General features: G+C 24.9%; 4 protein-coding genes across 10 annotated transcripts in view; 3 read left to right on the forward strand and 1 right to left on the reverse strand.

The window, feature by feature from the left end:
* Nucleotides 1-24,599, reverse strand: part of LOC122508689 (proteasome activator complex subunit 4A-like) — a 186,238-nt gene that overhangs the window by 82,925 nt on the left and 78,714 nt on the right. The window lies entirely within an intron of this gene.
* Nucleotides 158-24,473, forward strand: LOC122508691 (chaoptin). 5 transcript variants are annotated; one of them, XM_043622184.1, is made up of 17 exons: nt 158-361; nt 2,073-2,361; nt 5,112-5,282; nt 7,178-7,653; nt 8,314-8,533; nt 9,537-9,862; nt 10,154-10,378; nt 10,732-10,953; nt 11,287-11,455; nt 11,616-12,148; nt 13,055-13,249; nt 13,546-13,569; nt 13,701-13,985; nt 22,655-22,780; nt 22,887-23,000; nt 23,099-23,334; nt 23,453-24,473. In XM_043622184.1, the coding sequence occupies exons 1-17, from the start codon at nt 359-361 to the stop codon at nt 23,739-23,741; spliced, it is 3,903 nt and encodes a 1,300-aa protein (XP_043478119.1). In that variant the 5' UTR covers nt 158-358; the 3' UTR covers nt 23,742-24,473. The 5 variants fall into 5 exon arrangements, with proteins under 5 accessions (XP_043478119.1, XP_043478121.1, XP_043478120.1 ...); XM_043622185.1 differs by having other exon boundaries at nt 168-361; nt 9,555-9,862; nt 23,453-24,472; XM_043622187.1 differs by having other exon boundaries at nt 264-585.
* LOC122508698 lies at nt 13,999-17,480 on the forward strand. Of its 2 annotated transcripts, XM_043622201.1 has the most exons (3): nt 13,999-14,451; nt 15,079-15,168; nt 15,318-17,480. In XM_043622201.1, exons 2-3 carry the CDS (start codon nt 15,090-15,092, stop codon nt 17,414-17,416), a joined length of 2,178 nt encoding a protein of 725 aa, XP_043478136.1. In that variant the 5' UTR covers nt 13,999-14,451; nt 15,079-15,089; the 3' UTR covers nt 17,417-17,480. The 2 variants fall into 2 exon arrangements, with proteins under 2 accessions (XP_043478136.1, XP_043478135.1); XM_043622200.1 differs by lacking the exon at nt 13,999-14,451 and having other exon boundaries at nt 14,866-15,168.
* Nucleotides 17,831-21,063, forward strand: LOC122508701. Its single transcript, XM_043622204.1, has 9 exons — nt 17,831-18,294; nt 18,410-18,656; nt 18,730-19,122; nt 19,199-19,282; nt 19,350-19,421; nt 19,747-19,842; nt 19,934-20,250; nt 20,372-20,540; nt 20,626-21,063. The coding sequence occupies exons 2-9, from the start codon at nt 18,413-18,415 to the stop codon at nt 20,793-20,795; spliced, it is 1,545 nt and encodes a 514-aa protein (XP_043478139.1). The 5' UTR covers nt 17,831-18,294; nt 18,410-18,412; the 3' UTR covers nt 20,796-21,063.

Raw genomic sequence — 24,599 nt, forward strand, 5'->3', positions numbered from 1 at the left:
ATCTTTCGGGGGTGAGGGGAGGGTTAAAAATTATTGCGAACAAATAGAAAAAAATGACCGCATACTGCCACTTGTAGTTATAGTCTCTTAAACCGGTAAACATCCCATGCCGTCCAGTGGCACAAATATAAATTTTTTTTCACAACTATATTTGAAACCTAATAGAATATCACCTGTATAATCGGGTAAAGAGAAGCACCCAAACTGTCTGCGCACTCTGGAAGCCCTATTATATAGGACTTGTCCCTCCCATTTGTGAATACACGTTGGCCCTTTAGAATGAATCTTGTGCTCAGTCGCTTAGCCATACTCGTCTCTTAATCACTCATTTCGTCTCTTCTGCTGATGATCGTATTAAATGGTAAATTTTTTTTTTCTATTTTCATTTCTCAGTGTGACAAAAAAAAAGTAAATCACAACACAACAAAACGTGGTGATAAAAGTGAAACGGCTTTTTTTAAATTTGTGATCTTGTGAATTTAATATATATTGTGAAAAAGTGCCTCCAAAAAAATGGATAATAATTATTACTATACCTGAGAATAATAATTGTGATACAAAAATTTTTTTTGCGAAAAATTACTGGTACATTTTTATAATTAAAATTTCTACAAATTTTATAATTTTTATAATACTTTTTTTTCTATTTCTTTATAAAATATTTATTCCTAATTTTTTTCCACGTTTTACTCTTTTTTAATTATAATAATAATAATATTGTTAAATTCAAATTTAATAGTCAATAATAATCTATTATTGTTCTCCAAAGTTTTTATATTTTTATTTAATTTATTAATTTCAAAAATTCTTCAAAATTTTTTTTTGAATTCTAAATGTAATAAACTACAATAGTTATTGTTATTTAATATTAATAATAAAGTAATTATTTTTTTATTATTTTCATAAAAAAGAATCTTTTATTTCTTCGTATAATTTTTTCTCTTAAAACGCTTTTCAAATTAATTTAATTGAATTTGAATTGGGTCAAAAGTGGTGGAGGGGTTGAAAAAAAGACACAGATATTATTGCGCGCATTAATAATTCGATTAGTGTAAAAAAAATTGGAATAAAGTAATTTTTCAAAAAACATAAAATGTTTTAAAATAATTTTTCATTTTTTGAATAATTAAAATTTTATTACTAACTGAAATTTATATTAAAAGCGTTTCTGGTAAATTTTCATATATTTTTCTAAAAAATATTTTCATACCTTTTTGATCAATTTTTTTTTCAATTTTTTTTTTTTTTTTTTCTACTTTTTTTTTACTCCCTTTAGTAAAATTTGAAATATTTTTCTAATAAATTTTCCTATACACTTTTAGAAAATTTTATTTTAATCATTCTAGTAAATTTTCCTATACTCTTTTAGTAAATTTTATTTTAATCTTCCTGGTAAATTTTCTTGTACTCCTTTGGAAAATTTTATTTTAATCTTTCTAGTAAATTTTCCCATACTCTTTTGGTAAAATTTTCTCGAAATTTTGTTGTAAATTTCTACAGTTTTCTAATAAATTTTTCTCTAGTTTTTTTTTACTGAAATATGACTCAGTTTTCTAGTAAATTTTCCCATACTTTTTCTAGTCATTTTTTTACGTTTTCGGATAAAATTTACACATTTGTTTAGTAAATTCTTTCACAATCGTTTAGTGACTTTTTCTCTATTTTTTTCAAGCAAAATTTAACGCAATATTTTAGTAAATTTCCCCATAATTTTTGGTAACTTTTTTTTCTTTTTCTATAGTAAATTTTGCCATACTACTTTGGGGAAACTTTCTTCACTTTTTGTAGTAAAATTAAATATTTTTTTAGTAAATTTTCCCATACTGCTTTGGTAGTTTTTCGTATACTTTAGTCTATTAAAATTTGTCACCGTTTTTCTAGTAAGTTTTCCCATACTCTATTTAGTAAATATTTCTAAATTAAATTTTCAAAATAGTGTCAATGATTTTTGGAGAATTTTATTTTGAAATTTAAAAATTCTTTTTTCTTGGAAATAATTTAAAAATGAGTAAAACAAAAAAGTGATAAGGTGTGAAATTTTTTTTCGTTTAATTTGTTAAAAAAAATTGCAGAACGTGCTAGTTCTTGTGAAATTAGGCTACACGATGGTGATCGTGGTGATATTGTTAATGTTTTGGGCGTCAATGGTGAGAATGCACGAACTTCCGGTACAATATCCACCATGCTTTTTTAATCCATTGTGCACGTGCTCAAAAGCAATTCCAGATTTAGGAATTGTGTCGTGTTATAATGTGCCGATGCGAAGAATTCCTCACCCCATTAATGCCTCAAAGGTCTTCATGCTACAGCTGGAGAACAACGGGCTTCGTTCCCTTCAACCGCAATTCCTTCTCAATACCGGTGAGAAACCTTTTTTTTTCTTAATGAACTTAATTCATTACTTTTAATTATTAATTTTTTTACTTTCTCCTATTTGTTAAAACATATAACTAATTAATAATTTCTTTAAAAAAAGAAAAAGCAAATTCTTTATTCTATTTTTAAAAATTGCATTTTTTCCTTAAAGTGGGGTTTAACTGTACTTTGAAAAAATTATACTTCTACTTTTTATTATTATTATTTATTATTTATTAATAAACGGGACCAAGCCCTTTTGTACCCCTTTTATGTTATCAACGTACAATTTTTTACAACAATAAAAATCTTATTTCTTGTTCAATTTGATTAATTTATTAACAACTTTTATTTTTAATTTAATTAATTTTTTCTTAAAGTTTATATTTTACACTTTATTTAATTATTTTATTTTAAAAAAAAATAATTCTTAATCTAATTTAATTAATTTGGTGAAAAATAATTTTTTTTAATTTAATTAATTTGTTGAAAAATAATTTTTTTCAGTTTTCTTATTCGTTTAATTTCTTTAAATTTGAATATTTAGATTTACTTCATTATTGGATAAGATTCATCAATTCTCTCTTGACTTGATGAAGTCGACAAATTACTGATGCACATATATATATATATATGTGTGTAGGTGGAGAACAGTCTCCGGAGGGTAAATAAATTAATTAGAAAAAATTGATCATTAACAGAGCAATGAGAAATTATGCTAATAATAATTAAATAATTTAAATTCAAAAGAAACGACTGACGATGTGCGTCATAATTTTTAACAATTTTAAACGTCTTACAAAGCAAAAACATAAAAATAGTTTATAACAAATCATAACAAATTATGAAAAAAATGATAATGCAATAATAAATAATAAGAATATTATAACATTAATAGTAAATAATCAATAAAAATAAGAGAGATATTTTTTTACTGTTTCTTATAAATAATTAAATAAAAAAAATAATAAACAAAAATCGTGGAAAAATTGAAACAAGAAAATGAAAACAATAAAAATATTGACAATAATCAATAAAACAATAAAAATATGGACAATAATCAATTAAAACAAAAAAATGTTGATAAAAATAAATACAAACAATAGAAAAATTAACAATAATAAAATAAAAAAATTGAATTATTAGCAATAATTAAAAAAATATTTCATAAACATAAAAACACAAAAACAACAATAAACAAATTAAATTATAACATTAACAAAGAACGAACAATATAATAGAATCAAGAAGAGCATTAATTAAATAAAAGTAACAATAAAAAATAGCCAAAGAAAATAAATAAAAATAATAGCAATTACTGAAACACTAAAAACAATAACAATGAGTAACAGCAACAATAAACATTAACTATTAACAATATTAATAAAAATTACAGAAATAACAATGAATAACACTGACAATAGAAAATAATAACAACAATTAAAAACAGTAACAAGAAAAATAATAATAATAATAATAATAATAATAATAATAACGAATAATAATGACGATAATAACAAATATCACAATAAAAAAAGAAAAAATTAAAACAATAAAGTCAAAAACAATTGTAAAAAAAATTGTAACAAACATAGCAACAATAATAATAATAAAGATCAGTCAATGACAATAAAAAAACAAAAAAACAGACAATAAACAATTTCTAATTTTTAAAAAATTCAACAACAATTTTAAATAATAACAACATTAAAAAAGAGTAACAATAGAGATTCCAAATAATAAAAATAAGAATAATAATAACAACAAAACTCAGAATAACAACAATAACAACAATAAAAACAATATGAATGAAAGTAACAACAAAAATAACAATATCAAAAATAGCCAAACTAATAACAATTAAAACAATAAGAATGTCAGTAACAACAAAAATAACCAAATTAACAACAATTAAAACAATGGGAAACAGTAACGACAAAAATAACAAAATCAAAAATAACCAAACTAACAACAACCAAAACAATGTGAAATACAGTAACAACAAAAATAACAAAACCAGCAACGATACAAAAATATGAATGATAGAACAACAAAAATAACAACATAAAAAATAACCAAACTCACAACAATTAAAACAATAAGAATGACAGTAACAATAAAAATAATAACAAAATTAACTAAACTAACAACTATTAAGGGGACAACAGGCCACTAACCAACACCAACCAACCAACATTTAACGACAAAAATAATAATAACAGAAATAACAAAACTAACAACAATAAAAACAATATGAATGACAGTAACAACAAAAATAACAAAACTAACAATAAAAGCAATATGAATATCAATAACAAAAATAACAATAACAAAAATAACAAAAATTAACAATAAAAACAATATGAATTACAGTAACAGAAATAACAATAACAAAAATAACTAAACTAGTAACAATTAAAACAATGAGAATGACAGTAACAACAAAAATAACCAAACTAACGAGAATTAGAACAATGATAACGACAGTAACAATAAAAATAGCAACAACAACAATAACGAAAAGAAATTAAAAAATAACAAAATTTTTGATAATTTTTTTTTTATAATAATAGTAAAAATTTGAAAAAATTAATATTTTTAAATTTTACATAACTATTTTTGTCTTAAGTTGTAATTTAAAATAATTTGTGTAGAAAAATATTGTTTTAATTCTCGTTTGTTCATGAATTTTCTGGTAACACGTGGGGGGGTAATTGTATATCCAAAATTTACAATAAAGAAAGAATGTCTTGTAGGTCTCTACAAGCTGCAGATCAAGTATAATCCCATATCAGATGTACCGGACGAGGCGTTCCTAGGGCTTGAAAGATCGTTGTGGGAGCTTGAATTACCCTACAACCGTCTCGCAAGAGTACCAAGCAAATCGTTTAGACATCTACAGAAACTTCGACTGCTTGATTTGACAGGTAATGTCAAAAAAAAATTATACACTTTTCTCTCCATAATGAAAATCAGTTTAGACAAAAATACCACTTTTTCGAGGTTCTATTGTACATCTATTATACCTCTTAAGGATATTTTTATATTTTCAATCTAAATGGCCAAAAATTACATCTTATCAAGGTTTTACTGTAGAAAATTTTTTATTATTTCCAATAAAAATCATTTTCATACTGACAAATAATAAAAATAATTATTGAATATTTTGCTAAATTTTCTTTTTTTGTATTCAAAATGGTCGAATTTCATTATAACGGAGTTGGTAGGTAATTTTTAAGTATTAATTTTTAATACCTGCATAAATATTGTAGATTAAAATCATATTAAATTTCTTTAATTAAATTTATGAAGAAACTATGTTCTTTTTATTAAAATAGGCAAGTTCCGTTATATCGAGGTTGTACTGTAGTGCATTTTTCTCAATTCTAATAGAATTATTTTAAATACTTTTATAGTAAAAATGATGAAATATTTACATAAAGAAAGAATTAAAGTAATTAATATTTTCCTAAATGAATAGTTTCCACTTTATGGGTGTTTTACTGTTTGGAAATTAGTTTTTAATTCTAACACTGAAAATTTAGTAAAAAATAAAAAATGAACAATCGAATAATTGGGAGAAAATTCATGCTATTCTAAAGAACCATTTATTATTTGTAATTAAAATGGTGAACTTCCGTTAAAACGGTACAAATTCCATTAGGTCGGGGTTGTAGTGTAAGAGTACTGTAAGGTATTGATTTTTTAATTCTAACAGAAATTTTTCCATTATTGTATCAATCTTAGGAATAAAATATTTTTTATAAATTTCTGAAGTAACTTCATTTATTTTTCGACCAAATGACCAAATTATATGATACAAGGGTTGTACTGTAAGCAGATTATTTTAATAGTAAATTGTAAGATTAGTAAAAAAATAGAGTACTGTAAGGGTTTTTATTTTTAATTCTAATTTGTAGAAATTGTAATAATATTAAAAATAAACATTTCTAACGTACTGTCTGTAGTTTTGATTAAAAAAGCCAAATTTCATTATATCGGGGTTGTACTGTAAAGGTACTTTAAGGTGTTTCTTTTTTAACTCGAATAGCAAAATGTTCAATAATTGTATCACTATTAAGAATAAAATATTTTTAAAAAATAAAACAATTTTTATACATTTTTGAAGTAACTTCTTTTAGTTTTTCACAAAATGGTCAAGTTCCATTATATAGGGGTTCTACTGTATAAATATTAATTGTTCATTATAAATTAGAAGATTGGTATAAAAAATATAAATTGGAATACTTCAGAATAGAAGGCAAATTCATTTACTTCTAGAGGACTTTTTCTATTTGTAATAAAAATGGTAAAATTTTGTTACAACGAGGTTACACTGTAAGGAATTTAATTTTTTTATTCAAATAGTAAAATTTTATTGTAGTACTAATAAAAATAAAATATTTAGTAAAGAAACTAACTTTTTGATATTTTAAAAAATTTCTAATTTTATCAATAGCATAAATTGGGAAATTCTACTAAATCGAGGTTGTAGTGTAGGGAAAAGTTTTTTTTATTTTTTATATTAAATACTTTTAAATAAACTCAGTTTTTGATATTTTTAAAAGATTATAATTTTATTCATAGCATAAATTGGCAAATTCCACTATATCGAGGTAGTAGTGTAGGAAATTTTTTTTTTGTATTTCTCGTACTAAATACTGTTAAACTACATTAATCATACATTAAGTTTTAATAATAAATTGTAGTATAAAATAAAGAGGAGAAATCTGCACTACAATTATAAAATCTCAAATTGAAAACAAAAGAGAGTGTGTCAAGGTAAAAAAAATGATATTTTATATTATAATACACATTCTAGGGAATCAGATCTCGCACATTGCACCTGACAATTGGCGTGGCCTTGAAAATTCATTGCAAACATTGCGTCTTGGTCGTAATGCAATCAACAAATTGCCAGCCGACGCATTTGCTGGTCTTGCATATTTAGAGGTATTGGATATTAGAGAAAATAATTTAAAGGACATTGATCCATCAGTATTTCGCGATGGAATGGCACATTTAACGCATTTATATTTAAATGACAATCAATTGACAAATATTCCATATTCACAAATGTCGTCATTAAAAAAAATGAAAGTCCTCGATTTAAGTTACAATCGAATAACAAAAATGGTTCAACCACAAATGGAATTGGAAATACGTGGTATACAATTGTCACTCGATGTATTGAGAATGGATTACAATCAAATGCAACGTCTTGAAATGGGATCTTTTCAACATTTCTTTAAAGTCAATAAAACATATTTAAATGGAAATCCAATTACTGTTGTTGAGGTAATTTTTATGTGAATTTGCAAACTATTAAATGATAATTTAATTTAAGTTTAGGTTAAAAATGCTAGTGTCTCACTTTTAGAGGTTTTACTGTATTTTTTTTTACTAAAACTCATTTTTTATGGTATTTCTGTATTTCTTTATAAATATTTTATCTTCTTTAGTATTTTTCTTACGAATTTTTATAGAGAGGTTCTATTGCGCGAAAAGTGTTTCTCACTTTTAGAGGTTTTACAGTATTTAAGAAATTACAATTATGTATTAAAAATTGCAGATATTTTATAAAATTTTAAAATACATGGATTCTATATTTTAGTTAAATTGTTTTAAGGTTTAGTTCTAATGGTTCTAAAATTTTCAAAATGTCTCACTTTTAGAGGTTTTACTGTACAACTGAAATTACAATTCTTAAGAATAATATTCTTAAGTCTTAAGTCTTAAGTCTTAATATTTTCGAAGTGTCTCACTAAGAGAGGTGACACTGTATTTCTAAAATTTCAATTATTACTAAAAATTACGACAAGTTTCTTTAAATTTCAAAACACTTAAATGACTTATAAGTTTAGTTATTGAACCATAGAGGTTTAGTTATATTTTTAGTGTCTCACTTTTAAGAGTTCTACTGTATTTTAGAAATTATAATAAAAAATTATTTTCCAGGAAGGTACATTTCGTGATTCACGAATTCACGAACTTTACTTCACAGACTGCGATTTATTAGAAGTGAATTCAGATATTTTTTCTGGACTCGAATCATCATTAGAACTATTGGATTTGTCCGGCAATAATATTACCGAATTGCCTCCACATCTCTTTCAAGAATTTGACTTTCTACGAACGCTCATCTTTCGAGAGAATAACATTGATTCTTTTGCCCCAGGTGAGAAATTATTTTATCTTTAATTTAAATAATAATAATTTATACTAATAAACTAATCATAATAATAATAACAACAACAATGGTAATAATAATAAATAATAATAATAATAATAACAATAGTAATAATAATTATAATAATTATTATTATTATAATTATAATAATAAATAATATAATATTTTTTTTAACTTTTTGTCAAAAATTAATGTTTTAATTTTGAAACAAAGAAAGAGTTTAATAAAAATTTGTTAAAATTTAAAAACAAATTTTTAATAACTGTTTTAGAATTAAAAATATTTAAATTAAAAAAAATACTTTGAAAATTTTTCCTTTCTTTACATTTGAAGTTTATAATTAATTTTAATTGCTATAAATTGATATTAATTTATAATATATATTAATTATTATTATATTATTTAAAAAGATAATATTAATAAAGTAAGTAAAATTTGTAATTTGCATTCACACTTTATATTTTTGTTATAAATTTCCAAATTTTGTTTTATTATTTTTTTCGTTGCATTTAAAATTTTATTTTTAAATTTATAAATTATTTATTGTCATTTTTTAGAATTTTTTTTTTTTTTTTTTTAATTCATATTTTAATTTTTCATTCTAATTTTACATTACAATTTTTCGTTCAATTTTTTTATTTTTATTGTTTTACTCTAATTTTTTATTTTATAATTTCTATGTGAATTCAAATTTTTTTAAAGTAAACTTTAATTTTTAATAAATTATCATAATTTTTGTTATGCTAATTTAAAATTTTTTTTTATTAAAAAAAGTGCAACACAAAATACAAAATAACAAAAATAGAATACAGTTGCTTTGAGACAATTTTAACACAACAAGATTTTTTCTTTTCTTTGTCGTAATAATATAAATAAGAAAGAAAAAAAAAATTTTTTTTCTCTCTGAAAAATTAATATTATAATTTTTTGAGGGTTTATTTTTAGAGACGTTATTTTGGACAATTTTAATAAATTAAATTATTTTCTGTAGCTACAAATAATGTTTCAGAAGTTTTCAATGGCTTTCAATATTCACTTTACAATTTGGATTTGAGTGGAAAGAAAAATTCAATGGTCGCTTTACAAAATTTACGACAAATGAGAAATTTACGTTTTCTATCGATATCAATGATGCCAATGACATCATTGTCGCCAGATGATTTCTCTGAATTTGGAATGGACGTTAAAGAATTGCATATTATTCAAAGTAATATGAATACAATAAAGAGTCATGCATTTATGCATATTCGTGGAATTAAATATTTGGATTTTTCGGAAAATTCCATTTCGTCTATTGAGGAAGATGCATTTTCCGAGGTATTTACTTTGACATTTTTTTTTTCAAATTAAAAATTGAAAATTGTAAAAAAAAATTTAAATGAAAAAATTTTTTTTTTTCAATTTTAAAAAAATTTAATTAAAAAATAAATATTTAAAAAGATTTTTTTTTATTTAGTTCTAAAATTACTCCAAAATTTAAATTGAAAGAAAAGACGAAAAATTTTAAAAGATTTATATTAAAAAAAACATTTTTTAAAAATATTTTATAATTGTTTTTATTGAAAAATTTGAAAAAAGGAAAATAAAAATTCAAATTAATATTAAAAGGTTGGACATTCGCTGTTGACATTAAAAGTAGCCCATGGACTTTCGACATCAATGAGTGAATTGCCAAGTAAACCGTTCAAATTTTTGACAAATTTGCAACATCTCGATTTTAGTAATAATCGAATTCGATCGATGCCCGATACGTCCTTTCATTTTTTGAAAAGAATTAAACGAATCGAAATGCAGGACAATGAGATTGACAGTATTCGCAAGGGAACATTCCAGGTAAGACACCATGAACACATTTAGAGGTTAAAAAAACCTTTCCACCCACGTAGATTCTATTAAAATAAAAATTTCCCCTCATTTTCACATCCTTCAAATTTTTGCCATCGAAATAAAGAATTCTCCAAAATTTGAGAAATTTTCTTCAAATATTTAACTAGTTATTCACAAATAAAATCTTGAGGTGGTGTCCGCACCTCACGACTTTTGTCCTTTTTAACTCCACTGCTAATTTATATTTTTTAATATTTTTTCTCTTATTCTTTTTTTTCATGCTGAACAAATAATTCCTGTTTGTTTCCTTTTTTCAATATTAATAAAAAAATATTTTCAATTTTTTTTTTCTTTTTCAGGGTGACATTCACTCGAGTTTGGAAGAAGTCTATTTTGAATATAATCAGATACAGGCATTGACAACACACACATTTGTCGATTTGATAATGCTGACGACTATCAATTTACAAGATAATATTATCGAGAGAATAGAGCGTCGAGCATTTATGAATATGAATCGACTTAAGTACATTAACTTGAGGGGAAATAAAATAAGAAGCATTGCTGACGAGGCATTTCAGGTAAATAATCTGTTTTACGAATTTATTCTTTCAGAAAAAATTTTTATTATCGAAGAAATTAATTTTTTACTGGTTGTCGATAAAGATGTTCATTACTTAGCCGACGGTCAGTTTTTAATATTTTTAAACACTTCTTAACGTTCTTACATTTTTTAACACATTCTTTTTATTACTGTCCGAATTTTTTTTTCAATAGACAGATAATGATTCAATAGACAGTCGGTAAAGTAATACCAACAGTCGGTAATGTAGATTTATCCCACTGTTGGTAAATATTTACGAAGTCGAAAAAAAATAATGAAGAATAATAACTAGAATTCTTTTCTATTTCAGAATCTTCCGGATTTGGAATTTTTGGATTTGGCCTACAACGACTTGAATGAATTCGATTTCAATTATTTCGATCAAGTGGGAACGCTTTCGTCATTTAAAGTGAATGTCAGTCATAATGAAATTTTCCGTTTGTCAATGAATGCCTCGATGTATTCGACGACAGTAAACAGTAAGTAATCCGCTAGAGGCGCTGCGCTCGCTCTTTTTTTCCCTCACCTCACGATTTTAATTGTAAATAAAATCCAAAATCGTGGCAATTTTTCAATTCTTTTTTCACAAATACCTTCTACTCGATGGCAAGATTTCAAAAAATTAATTTCTTTTTCCAGTGGGCAGTATATTAAATTCAAATATCAAAGTTCTAGATTTGAGTTTCAATAATATAACGGACATTGTGAAAATGTACTTTAGGCCCGTGGAATTTTCACTAACGCACCTCTATCTATCGCACAATGAACTAAATAATGTAACGCAAGGAGTTTTTGGAAATATGCCACATCTACAATGGCTCGACTTGAGTTACAATGAATTAATTGAAATTGATTTCGATTGCTTTAGAAATACAAAAAATATTCAAGTACTATTATTAGCATGGAATAATATAATGGACATTCCAGCTGAAACATTTAGACAATTGAAAAAATTAAGAATTGTCGATCTCTCTCATAATCGATTGCGTACACTGCCCGATAATCTCTTTAATGAGGCTTACATCGAGAGTTTGGATCTCTCGCACAATCAATTTATGAGATTGCCTATTAAGGTTATGTCGATGACTGCTGCCGCCAGTCTCTCGTCATTGGATCTCTCCTGGAATTTATTATCGGGAGTTCACAGTACGGACGCTATTTTTAGGTTAAGGGTGAGTCCACAAAAAAAAATTTCTATTAAAAAAAAATTTCAAAAATTAAAAAAATTAAAAAATGGAAAATTCTTCACAATTCTTCACTTTTGTAAATTATGGCACGAAAATAAGAGAAAGTTTCGTCAACAAGAAAAAATTTTACAAAGACTAAAAATTGCGAGGTGGAGAAAAATTTTTCTCCACCTCGCAATTTTACAAGTGAATAAAACTTTTTGTTCTTAATATTTTTCGCTGTTTTTTGTATTATTCGGCAATACTCGAGTGAACATAGAAAAAAAATATCATAAAGTAATTTTTTATTCATTTTTATAAGTAAATAATTCACTTTTTAAGATAATTTAAGATAATTTTTTTCAAAAAAAAATTGTTTTTCAACTTCTTGAAAATAGAATTTTAAAGTTCTTTATAATATCATATTTTTTTCAAGCTAGTCGGTATAGTGAGCAAACTGTGGAATAATTAAATTAGATTTTAATTAGACTAAGCCTTAAGAATGAGCGAATTCCATGATTGGATTCGATTCTTTTTTAAGGCAATTAACTAATTCATCTTATAGATTTTCATATGTAGGCAACTCGCTAATCCCATTAGGTTTTTGAATTCTAAGTGCTTTATATGAAATATAATTTCCGTTTTTATTTTCTTTCAGAAAATTTTTTTTGACCTCTGAATATTTTATTTTTATTATTTATTTTCATTCTTTTATTCTCAATTTCTTTTCATTTTCAAATTTTACTTATTTTTCTCAATGAAAATACTCAGTTGAGAATACTCAAAAGTAATAAATTTTAATCGAAACTAATATAAAATATTTAAAAAATGATTAAGTAGACAACAAAAAATGAGTTTTTATTTTTGAAATCATTTTTGTAATAAAATTTTTTTTATTTGAAACATTTTCAGGGATTGACTTGGTTGGATCTTTCTTACAATCGTCTAGTGAGATTGGACGACGGAATATTTTCAGATTTGCATAATATGGATTATTTAGATCTAAGTCACAATAAGCAATTAATTTTAGAACAACGTGGAAGAACTTTTCATGGTTTGGAGGATTCACTTCTATTTTTGGGACTCAGCAATATTTCGCTACTTAGTGTAAGTTTTTATAATAACAAACAAAAAATATTCTTTGAAAATGTTTAGTTTATTTATAAATTTAAGAAATTTAAAATATATTTAATACTTTTTTTTTAATAAATTTTTTAATATTTAAAATATTAGGGGAACGTAGTCAGGGTTGGACCATTTTTGAAAATCGAATCAAAATTATTTGTTTGTTTATAAAACTAAATTTTAAATTCAAATTCAAAGGGGGTCCAACCCTGACTATGTTCCCCTATTTTCACCAAAATCTATAAGCAAAAAAATGTTATATTTATATTTTTTCACAGGATTTTTCAATCTTTGATCATTCGGTAATGGAGATGGCGTCTTTGTTGCTTAAAATGAAAATTACCCGCGCCAAATTTTGAAATCGCTTGTCTTTTAATTTATTAAAATACTTGTTTATTTTTTCATTAATTAAAAGTGTTAATTTTTCTTTCAGGTTCCCGATCTTCCCTTTCATCGTCTACAAACACTTCATTTGGCCTACAATGAATTGGCTTCCGTGCCAGCTGAAATGGCGGCAAATTTAACGAGTTTAAGATATTTAGATTTAAGTTATAATGATTTAACGGTGGTTCCTCTCATAACTCATGCACTTCCGGAATTAAAGTCATTTAATTTAGCCTACAATCCAATTACAATTATAACTAATACAAGTTTTCTGGGCGTTGCCGATAGTCTCGAAGAATTAGATATTCGAGGTTTGACTTTATCGACTTTTGAGGTAAATATTTACATTTAATGTAAGTTTAAAATTTAAAATTTTAAAATAAAAAAATTTTTAAAAAGTTTCGAACTGATTGGTTTTGAAAAATAATTTTCGAGTTTCCACTCTATGTTCGGTCGGTAATTCAGGTGTAGATGGCGCTACTATGAGTAATCCATGAATTTTGATAAATATCCCTAGTAGAAATTTGTCGTGGCATGACTAGATTTACTCAAGTTACTGTACAGTTTTAGTCATGGCAGTTTATTCTAGCTTAACTGTCGAATTACTAGACAGCTACTGCATAACACTGTTAAAGAAAATATAAAGTTGAACTTGATTATTACTGTATAAAAGTCCTGTACAGTTATTTTCATGGCACTGTCGAGGCGTTCCGAGAAATTATGTTCCAAAGTTTGTCGTGGCGTTAGCGCTACCGCCAGTTTCAGTAACTAAACAGTTGTGTATTGACACTTTCTATTGAGTAAGTACCAGCACTTTTATTATTAATTTTTATTGTATGAAATTAATTTAATGAATAATACTTGTTATAATTAAATAAAGTATAATTTCACAGATTCTATGAAGCTTTCGAAACTATGAATCCGTTTTACGAACGGTCAATTATTTGCAAATTTATGACACTAAGAAAGTTTATTTCAAATATTTATTATTATTTTTTCTGAATAATGATTAAATTTCACCTAATGATGTTTCTTTATTTAGCATTATGTACATACATATAACGTGCATTTTAGGTTAAAAGTTTATAAATTTTGTTTATATGAAAAATAACTGGAAGTTCAACAACCTAACCTATAAATTTGATTCTCTAATTATACAAGTACTATACAAAATTATGTGTTTTAATTTATTATTTTTTTTATTAATTATTTAACAATGTAAAAATTAAAAAAAAAGTAATTGAAAAGTAGCATACAATAATAGTGAAAAATATAACCTACATGTCATTTTCCATTTTTTTTTACAAATTTTTGTGCATAGGTTAGATTGGATTATTTCACGTATAATTTCTATTACAATGAGTTTTTTTCTTTTATAGTAAATTTTGTATGTATTTTATTAGTAAAATATTGAATTTTAATGACAGGTGAACAAAAAATGGATGAAGACGAGAGGCAAAAAAGGAAGCGACAAAAAGCTAATTCCAGACAGAGAAAAAGGCGAGCACGTCAAAAATGTTGGTATTATTTTTTAGTAGTAAATTAAAAATATTTGAAAAATTGTTTTTATTTATGATAAAGTAATATTATTCTATTAAATAATTAATTATATAATTATTTGTAAAGTGAGATCTATTGTTGTCAATATTGAATTACTTTTTTTCAGTGTGGAGAGAAAATGCCGAATTGCAACGAGCTCGCGAGGAAGATGAAAATATTACATCTGAAGGATCTTCTGACGAATCTGTTCATCCTCTGTCAGGAAATGATTTTAAAAACTTAAAAACAGCACCTCAAAACATCCAATCAGATATTCCTGAGACTCAGAACATTCCAAGTATTGATGTTGAAAGCAAAAATGAAAATAGCGATTCTACAAATAAAAGCGAAAATGACAACAGCTCAAATTTTAATGACAGCGAGAACGAATCTGTTTTTGATATTAGTGACACTAATGAAGATGAAAGTTCTAGTGAAGAATTTACTTTTGCCTCTGAAGTTGACGCATTGAGAGATTGGGCAATTGATTGCAGTATTAGTCAAAGTCATTTAGATAAATTATTATCTATACTAAGACGACGCCTGTTACCAGATTTGCCTAAAAGCTCCAAAACTTTTTTAAGAACTTCCAGTTCCAGTTACGATATAAAAAATATAAAGGATTCATTGGGTAACGATGCTGATTTTGTCTACCTTGGAATAGAGAAAGGTCTAAAAGCAAGAATCAATGAGGACTTGGTTAAGGACACGATTGAGTTGGTAATAAACATGGATGGAATGCCGCTTAATAAATCTGGTGTAAATCAGTTTTGGCCTATTTTGGTTCAGATTTTTTCTAAGGATGAAGTTCATGAACCGTTTCCAGTCGCAATTTTTCATGGAAATGCAAAGCCAAATTTGGATGAATTTTTAGATGATTTCATCACCGAAATTAATCAACTTCTAAAAGAAGGTATTGAAATTTCTGAAGGAAGAAAAATAAACATTTGTATTAAATGCTTTATTTGCGACACACCAGCCAGGAACTACATCAAGGCAACCATAGGTCACGGAGGGTATTATTGCTGTGAACGATGTACTGTGAAGGGAGATAGATTTAAAATGATCGAAGAAGATGGAGTAATAAAAAAAGTTCACCTTCAAAGAACAGTTTATCCTGAAACAAAATGTGCTGAAAGGACTGACGATTCGTTCAGAAAAATGGAACAAAAAGAACACCATCACAAAACCTCTCCAATCACTCGCATTTCACCACCAGTAGATATGATTTTTTCATTTCTACTAGATTTTATGCATTTATGCTGTCTAGGTGTAATGAAAAGAATGTTGGAATGGTGGCTCATTAATAAGGCAACAAAACTGTCAGGAAATTTTCGGAATGAGTTAGGAAGAAGGATGGAGCTTTTAAAGTATCAAGTGCCGTCCGAATTTAAACGTAAGCCAAGATCTACAAAATTTTATGCAAAATGGAAGGCCACAGAGTACAGATTTTTTTTATTATATTGTGGGCCTATTGTTTTAAAAAAAATTTTAAGTACGGCTATGTATAAACACTTTTTATTATTACATGTATCGTGTAGAATCTTATGTTGCGTAAAATTATGTACACGTTTTACAAATTATGCTAAAGAATTTTTAATTCGATTTTTTGAAAGTTTACCAATTTTTTACGGTTCTAAGTCTCAAATTCTTAACTTCCACAATTTAATACATTTGTCAGATGATGTTCATAATATGAATTGTTCTCTTAATCATGTAACTGCATTTCCGTTTGAAAATTTACTGGGAAAAATTAAACGCCGTTTATTACGCACTTCCGTTCGACCTTTAGCTCAGGTATGTAGAAGATTGCACGAAGAGGACATGCAACAAATATCGAAAAAGCCCATTGCTTTAAAAAATTTCGAAATTTTAGAAACCAAAAATGACGAAATTCTAAAAATAAATTATCAAAAGTATGAGATTTCCACCAAGTCACCAAATAATATTGTTCTTTTAACTAATGATGTTGTATTAAATATTGAGAAAATTTTTAAAGTAAATAATGAATACAAAATTTCAGGGCTAGAGTACGAAAAGAAAAAATCCTTGTTTGAATATCCGGTTGATTCGAAACACCTGAAAATGTGGGAAGTTGAAAGTGGATTAATGAGTAATAAATACACATTTCCTTTAGAGTTAATTGACAGTAAATTGGTTAAGATAAGTGTAAATTATAAAGAAAATGACAATTATAGACACTATGTTATGCCATTGTTACATTGAAATATGCGCTTTAACATAATACAATAAAAAAAATATTTGATTAATAAATATTTTTAAAAAATTATTCTAAAATGTTTATTTACTTACTTATTTAATAAATATTCCCATAAAATGTGACAAACATTTTTGAATAAATTTTAAAATAATTATTATAATTAAAAAATTGATAAAATTTTTAAAATTAATAATTTTTATAAATTTCAACTGGAAGAAATAATTAATTTTAATTGTAATTAATTTCAGTTGAATTTTATTTTATCTAAATCCGAAAAAATTGCCATTTTATTTTAATTAATTAATTAATTAAAGAAAATTAAAAAATTTCTTTGAAATTTTGCGCTTTAAATAACAATTTTTTTAAATATGACATTTTAATGTAATTAATAATTTAATTAATTATTTTGAAAATTTTGAAAAGAATTTTTTTAAACATAAATTTTTATTTAAAAGAATGTTTATTTAGTAACTGTAAACTATAAAACCAGATCATTTATACAAAATATTGTGACTTTCATACTATTGTACAAAAATGTATATTGCAAAGAAATTTTAAATTTAGCGCAAAAAAATGTATATTCAGTTTTACCAACACTCATAATTCATGGCGCTTTCATCGCTTTTGGAATATAGAAAACCAATCGAAATTTAGCTGAGTGTCGAAATCTTCATGAATTCTTCTCTACGGAGTATTCTGATTGGAGTTCCATTTCGTGTTTTGCATTTTCCGTTAGTTTAAAGGAAAGTGGTATCTGTTTTACTTTTTCTCTTAAAAATCATCTGGCAACAGTGAAAAATAATGTGATGAGATTGAACTTGTTTTGACAATTAAACGTATTTTACATTATATATTATTATAGACAAAAGTGAAACGCATTTTAGTAAGTATTAGTTTTTAGTAATTATCTAGTGACATAATATTTGAAATATAAGCATATATGTCTTATATATCATAACCCTTTCGTCTTATGTGCATATTTCATCTAATTTTTTTAGGTTATGGCCAATAGTCGAAAATTCAAAATAATAAAATTTCTCTGCGAAGAAGAAGGCATTGCGGATTGTGATATAGTTCCTGCCAAATGGATTGAATATGATCCAGTATCTGGTAGTCTTGTGACACATTTTCCGAATGGACCATATACAGCAAAAAAATCTAAAGTAATTCACTCATTAGTGAAAAATTGTAAAGACCCACTTGCAGATTGGCCCGTTTTTGAAATTTCCTTAAAAGGAGAAGCAGGTATAATATATGTCTAAAAAATTTTTAAAAGCATGTACATACATTTTATTTCTTACACTAATTTCTATTTTAGACACATACGAAGTTGCTGAAAAGCGTTTAGTTAATTTAAGAGAAAAAGAATATGGATTCACAACAGATACTACCGAAAATCACATTGAAAAGGCAAAACAATTAACTGATTCGTATCGATTGGCAAAAGAAAAAAATTTAACTAAAAAAGAAATAAATGAGATTTTGAAAGTGACGGATTTCAATAAAGAATTTGAAAAAAATGATAATTCGGATTCTTATTCAGAAGAATTGGAATCATCTCCAGATGAAATTGTCTCATCATCAGAAAGTATTTCAGAACAAAAAAAAAAGGATTCGAAGAAAATTAAGAAGAGGACCAATATTTATAAACATTCGGATAAAAGAAAGTTCAAGAGTTCTGCACATGCAAAGTCAAAATCTACAACCAAAGGTAAAACCATTTTTTATGCAGTTTTCTAAAATATTTTTAAATTGTGAATTCAATTTATATCTTTCATATTTTACAGTGGATCAATTAAATTTGCCAACCTCTTTAGAGTCCTCTAAAACTAAACACTTAGTGCCAACTGAGATGACAGCTGAGATTAAAGGTAAAAATTATTTCAATTTATTCAAGTTTAAATAAATTTTCGAATTATAGCTTTCATATTTCTACAGACAATTCATTGGATTTGGCAGGTCCTTCAAACATTTCTCTATCAAAAACTTCAATAGCAGCAAATATTCCAGGTGCAAAACAATTTAAAATTATTTATTTTTACTCATAAATTAAAATTTAATTAATCAATTTATTATTTATTCAATTTAAATAAAATTTATGTATTCATTTTCAATTATAATTTTAATTATGCTTTAATAATTTTAATTATTCAAGTTTAAATTATTAAAAAAGATAACTTTCGTATCTATATTTTTATTTCGTATGATATATTTAAATATTTAAACAAATGTTCGAAGTTTCAGGTTAAAAAATATATTTTTATATTATACAAAATTTGTGATTGAAAAATTAATTTTAAGTTAAAAATTTTATTTACCATTTTTGATATTTCAGAGCAAAGCCATCTTTCAAAACCTATTGAGCAGCCTGATACTTCGAGAACTTATAATATGGAGACACCTCAACCTTTCCAAAATGCCGAAATACTAGGTGATTATCAAATTTATTAAAAAGTATAAAATTCTACTTATTTTTGTAGAAAATCTATTGTTTTCAATAAAAAATTATTTTTAATTTACAGATTTAGGAAATTTGGTACACACTAATAATTCAAGCGAGTTGATTCTTTTAAACTCATTTGCACAAACCAATAACCGATTAGAAAATTCTGATCAGAAAATTTTGAATTTACTCCAAGCTCAAACCCATGAAATAAAAGAACTAAAACTGGAGATTGCAAATATGAGAAATTTATTTGAAGCATTTTTGAGGTCTCAAAAATTAGAGACTAGAAGCCTAAGTGATGAGTTCAAAATTGAATTACCTGTAAAAGATGAAGAAAGCTTGCAAAAGGTCGAGAAATTATTAATAACCAATGACACGTTTAAAAATCATTTCGTGAGTATAAATTCATAAAATTATAATTTTTCTCATTTGGATTTATAAATTTAAAAATTACTTAATTTCTAATAATTCTTTCATATTTTAAGATAAATCTATATTAATATTTATTTTACAGGAGCAATCCCTGTACTTTCATTTAGATAAAGAAAACGTTCTCTCTCGTTCAATAACGAATGTTTTAAAAAAAATTCTGAGCAGAGATATTGCAATGTCTTTTACTGCAAGTAAACTAACTGAAGGAAAAAAGATTTTTAGAGGGACGCCTATTTGCAAATGTTTACTTGGTAATTTAATTTATCACTGTTCTAATCGAATGTATATTTATTGTGGAAAACGTTTAATAAAATTTAAATAAATTATATGTTTCAGACGTTCTGACTAGTCATTGCAAAACTAAATCAGTGGAGTTTTCAGAAAAAGTATTCTATCAAAAACTAGGATTAGTTTTATCGAATTCAAAAGACTGGGATGGATTCCGTCAACAACGAAAAAAAACTGTAGCGGAACCTGATCAGGCAGAACAGGAAATTGCAGAATAATATACTTTTTTCGTTGTTAAATGATAATTTTTAATATTAATTAAGGTTAGAAAATTTCGGATACAATTGCAATATTATTTCTAAATGTGTAATATGTATTTTTATATTTTCAATCTTTACTTTAACCTTTTTTTTACTGTTTGCACTCAAATTATTATTGTATTTTATTTAGAAATTCTCAAGTGTGTAACTTTCTTGAAATCATAATTAGAAAAAATATTTCTTTCAACATTTTGTTTCATTACCAAATATATGTATTTTGAATAGAACTCGTGAAAAATGTATACATTTTGATACTAAAAACTTATGTTTAGTTTGGTGAATAAAATTTTTTATTTCCTGAAAATTCAAAATACATTTATAATTTGATTTGAACGAATTTCACAAAATAGATAAAAATAACTAAATTTCATACTAATCATTTTTTAGGTTAGGAAAACACAATTTTGTAAGAACTTTGTTCTCTTTTCTCTCTGCTAAATATAAAAATGTTAAGATATTGAAATTTATTTATTTTATATTTTAGATTCCATATATTTATATAAATTTTATTTGATATCTATTATATGTTTACTATTTCAGATGAAATAATTCTCATTACAATGTATTTAATAAAAATTTGTATTTGAAATAAATATAAATGAACTTAAAAATTATATTTTTCAATTTTAAATTACACGTGTAAAATTATAAATTGTATCTGCTTAAAACTATTTATTAATTAAAAATTGCTTGTTTAAAATTTCTTTGCTAAACTGTCACATTTTAGAGGTTATTTTTCCAAAAAGCCATCGAAAATGTAAACAACTAAAACATTGTTAATACTTTAATAGCTTCCACAAATATTATATATTAGAATATTAATTAACACATTTTAATAACGTTTTGCTATATTTATTATCGTTTTTAGAAGCCAGTGTCGTTCACTGTCAGAGTGTCAGCCACTGTACGATTATACCCGTGAAGAACATGCCTTTTCATCAACCGACTAGAACGGCCGTGATGCGTAAGCGTGCGTTATATCGTCCAAGCGGACCCGTGTTCGCTCCCCGCCCCCCCTCGATATTTTTCGTTTTAATTAATTTAATTCTTTAGGTTTTCTATTAATTTATAGTGTGATTAATTAATTTATATTTCAGTGTGATGTTCTTCATTCAAAGAAAAGGTGAAAGGTGTGTAATAAAATATTAAAACACATATTTGGTAAAATAAATTCTTCTTATATATGAGTAAATTTTTTTTTTTAATAAATTCATTTAAATTTAATAAATATTATTAAAAAAAATTATATGATAGGAATCAATAATATTTACAATAATTTTTTATAAATTACGTACATAGTTATTTGAAAATAATATTACATTTTATTTATTATATATCATTTATTATACCAAAAAATAAACACAGCAACATTAAAAAAAATTTGTTGTATAATTTTAATTTATTTACTTTCTTGATTTCGAAATATATCGTTTTATTTCAAAATTTTTATGTGTTTTATACTTAAAGTCAATATAAAAAAAAAATTTTAATTTTTAAAAGAAATATTTTGTATAGTTTTTCTACAGGACTGATGATCAAAAACTGTAAAATTTGACTGGACAATAACTTGAAGAAATTAGCGTGACATCACTTTATAGTTTTTAGCCAGTTTAACTGTAAAGTGCCTCGAAATTTTCCAGCGAAACTGTCCAGTGCCATTACAAATACTACGACAAATTTCTACTAGGGATCATTTAAAAGACAACTTTTTAATATTTTTAAAAATATTTTATTGATTTTATTTTAAATTTTGTTTCAGAATACTTGATTTTAAAGCAATTTTAGTTAATTTGTAAAAAATTGTTTTCAATTTCTAGGCAGGAGCTCTTTGTAAGGCATCGAAACTTCGAAGTCTGCTGCTAACTGCATACACGGAAATAAAACATTTCAATTTTCCAAATCTTTTAGAATACAATCATGGACTCAAGAATTTGTTTATTCATGTAAGAATAGAAAAATTATTTTAATTTATTAATGTATTTTATTTTTTTAAATTTATTTATTTATTAATATATAAATTCATTTTATTATTTTTTATCTTTTCTTCAGGTGCATAACGAGACAAGTCTCGAGAAAGAGATGAAGGGAAAGTTTCCAGTGAAACTCTACAATTTTACCTTCAGTGGTCGAAATTTCAAACATTTGCACAACGACATTTTAATGGTAATTAAAATTTTTTTTTTAAATTTTAATTTTAATTTTCTCCTGTAAACCCTGACAATTTGTTTATCAATTTTTATGATTCATTTTTTAAACCGCAGGGAATGAAAAGTCCACATTTACATTTTGGTCTTCATAATACAAGTATCAGTACAATTCATCGGGATCTATTCACAAATGCAATATCCGTGAGAAATATAACAATTGATCTTTATAATAATGATGTGAGAACATTAATGAATCCTTCGTCAGCTCATAAACCAAGTGTCCCAGGAAAAAGATTTCTAATGAGACTCAGAATGGCTGGAAGTCATTTGAATTGCGACTGCGATATTGGGTAAAATCGACAACAATAAAAAAAAATTTTAAATTAAGAATTTTGTTAAAAAATTCTAAATTCTAAATTTCTAAATTTAAATTTAAGTCGAAATTTAAAAAAAAAAATTTTTTTTCAGATGGATTGAAATGTGGCAACGTAAGCACAGACAGTATCAGGAAGATCGATGCAATTCACATTATGAATTAACAAATTACGAACGTGAGGAGGACAGTGAATTTAATTGTTGGGACAATGGTTGGGACGACGATTTACGTGAAACATTTTGCATGAACAAAAATAATATGACAGTTTCCGATGCTCTGAAAAAAGATCTCGAATGTGGATGGAGTTCAGCTCCAATATTTCATTTACCAAATTTCTCACTTCTTTTACTTTCCATCATTCCTCTAATTTTTGCTTACTAAATTAAATTCTTTTTTTTTTAATTTACAGGTTAATATTTTTATAATCATTCACTAGATGTAATTATTTCGAAGAGGAGGAAATTAATAGTTTATTTGAAAAAAATTTTCAAACAACTTTTAATTTTTGTTCAATTATCTAATTTAATTTAAAAGTGATTAAAAATTTTTTATTTTATTTTAATTTAATGAAAAGTAATTAAAAAACTTAGTTAACTTACTTAACTTTCAGTTAATTTATATATTCACTATTTAGCAGAATTAATATTTAAAAACTTTAATTGGAATTATAAAATAATATCGAAAGTGAAAAATTTTTTTCCACTTGTTTTTCTAATCTATGTTCGGTCGGTAATGTAGATTTGTCTTCTTTAAATACGCATCGTGAAATTTAAATAAAAAAAAATATTAATTTCACTTTTCCAAAACGAAATCATCAATTTCTTTATAAAATGTACTCTATTTGTTGTTATTAATATAAGAAAATATTCTTTTTCTTTGCAAACAAAAGCTTTTTTGTACAAATTCAAAACATCATCTTCATCATTTCTTTTTAACATCGCAAACTAATTTAAAAAAAAGTGATTTACATAAGTTCAGAAAAAATTTAATATTTTAATTTATTGTGACTTATAAATAATTTTAAAAGAGAGCAGTAAATTACATTTCCCCTTTTTTACGCTAAATGTAAAAAAAAATATTCTAATACATAATGAAATAAATTTAAAAGAACTTATAATATTCTAGTTCTCGTAAATTTTAATAACTTTAGAAAAAGGGTCAGAATAGAAAAATTTATTTATTTAATACAATTTCTTTAGTTATAAAAATTCATTTTTTATTTTTTTCAAGTTATTAATT

Source organism: Leptopilina heterotoma, unplaced genomic scaffold (genome assembly GCF_015476425.1).
Source record: "Leptopilina heterotoma isolate Lh14 unplaced genomic scaffold, ASM1547642v1 Lhet_55, whole genome shotgun sequence".
NCBI lineage: Eukaryota > Metazoa > Arthropoda > Insecta > Hymenoptera > Figitidae > Leptopilina > Leptopilina heterotoma.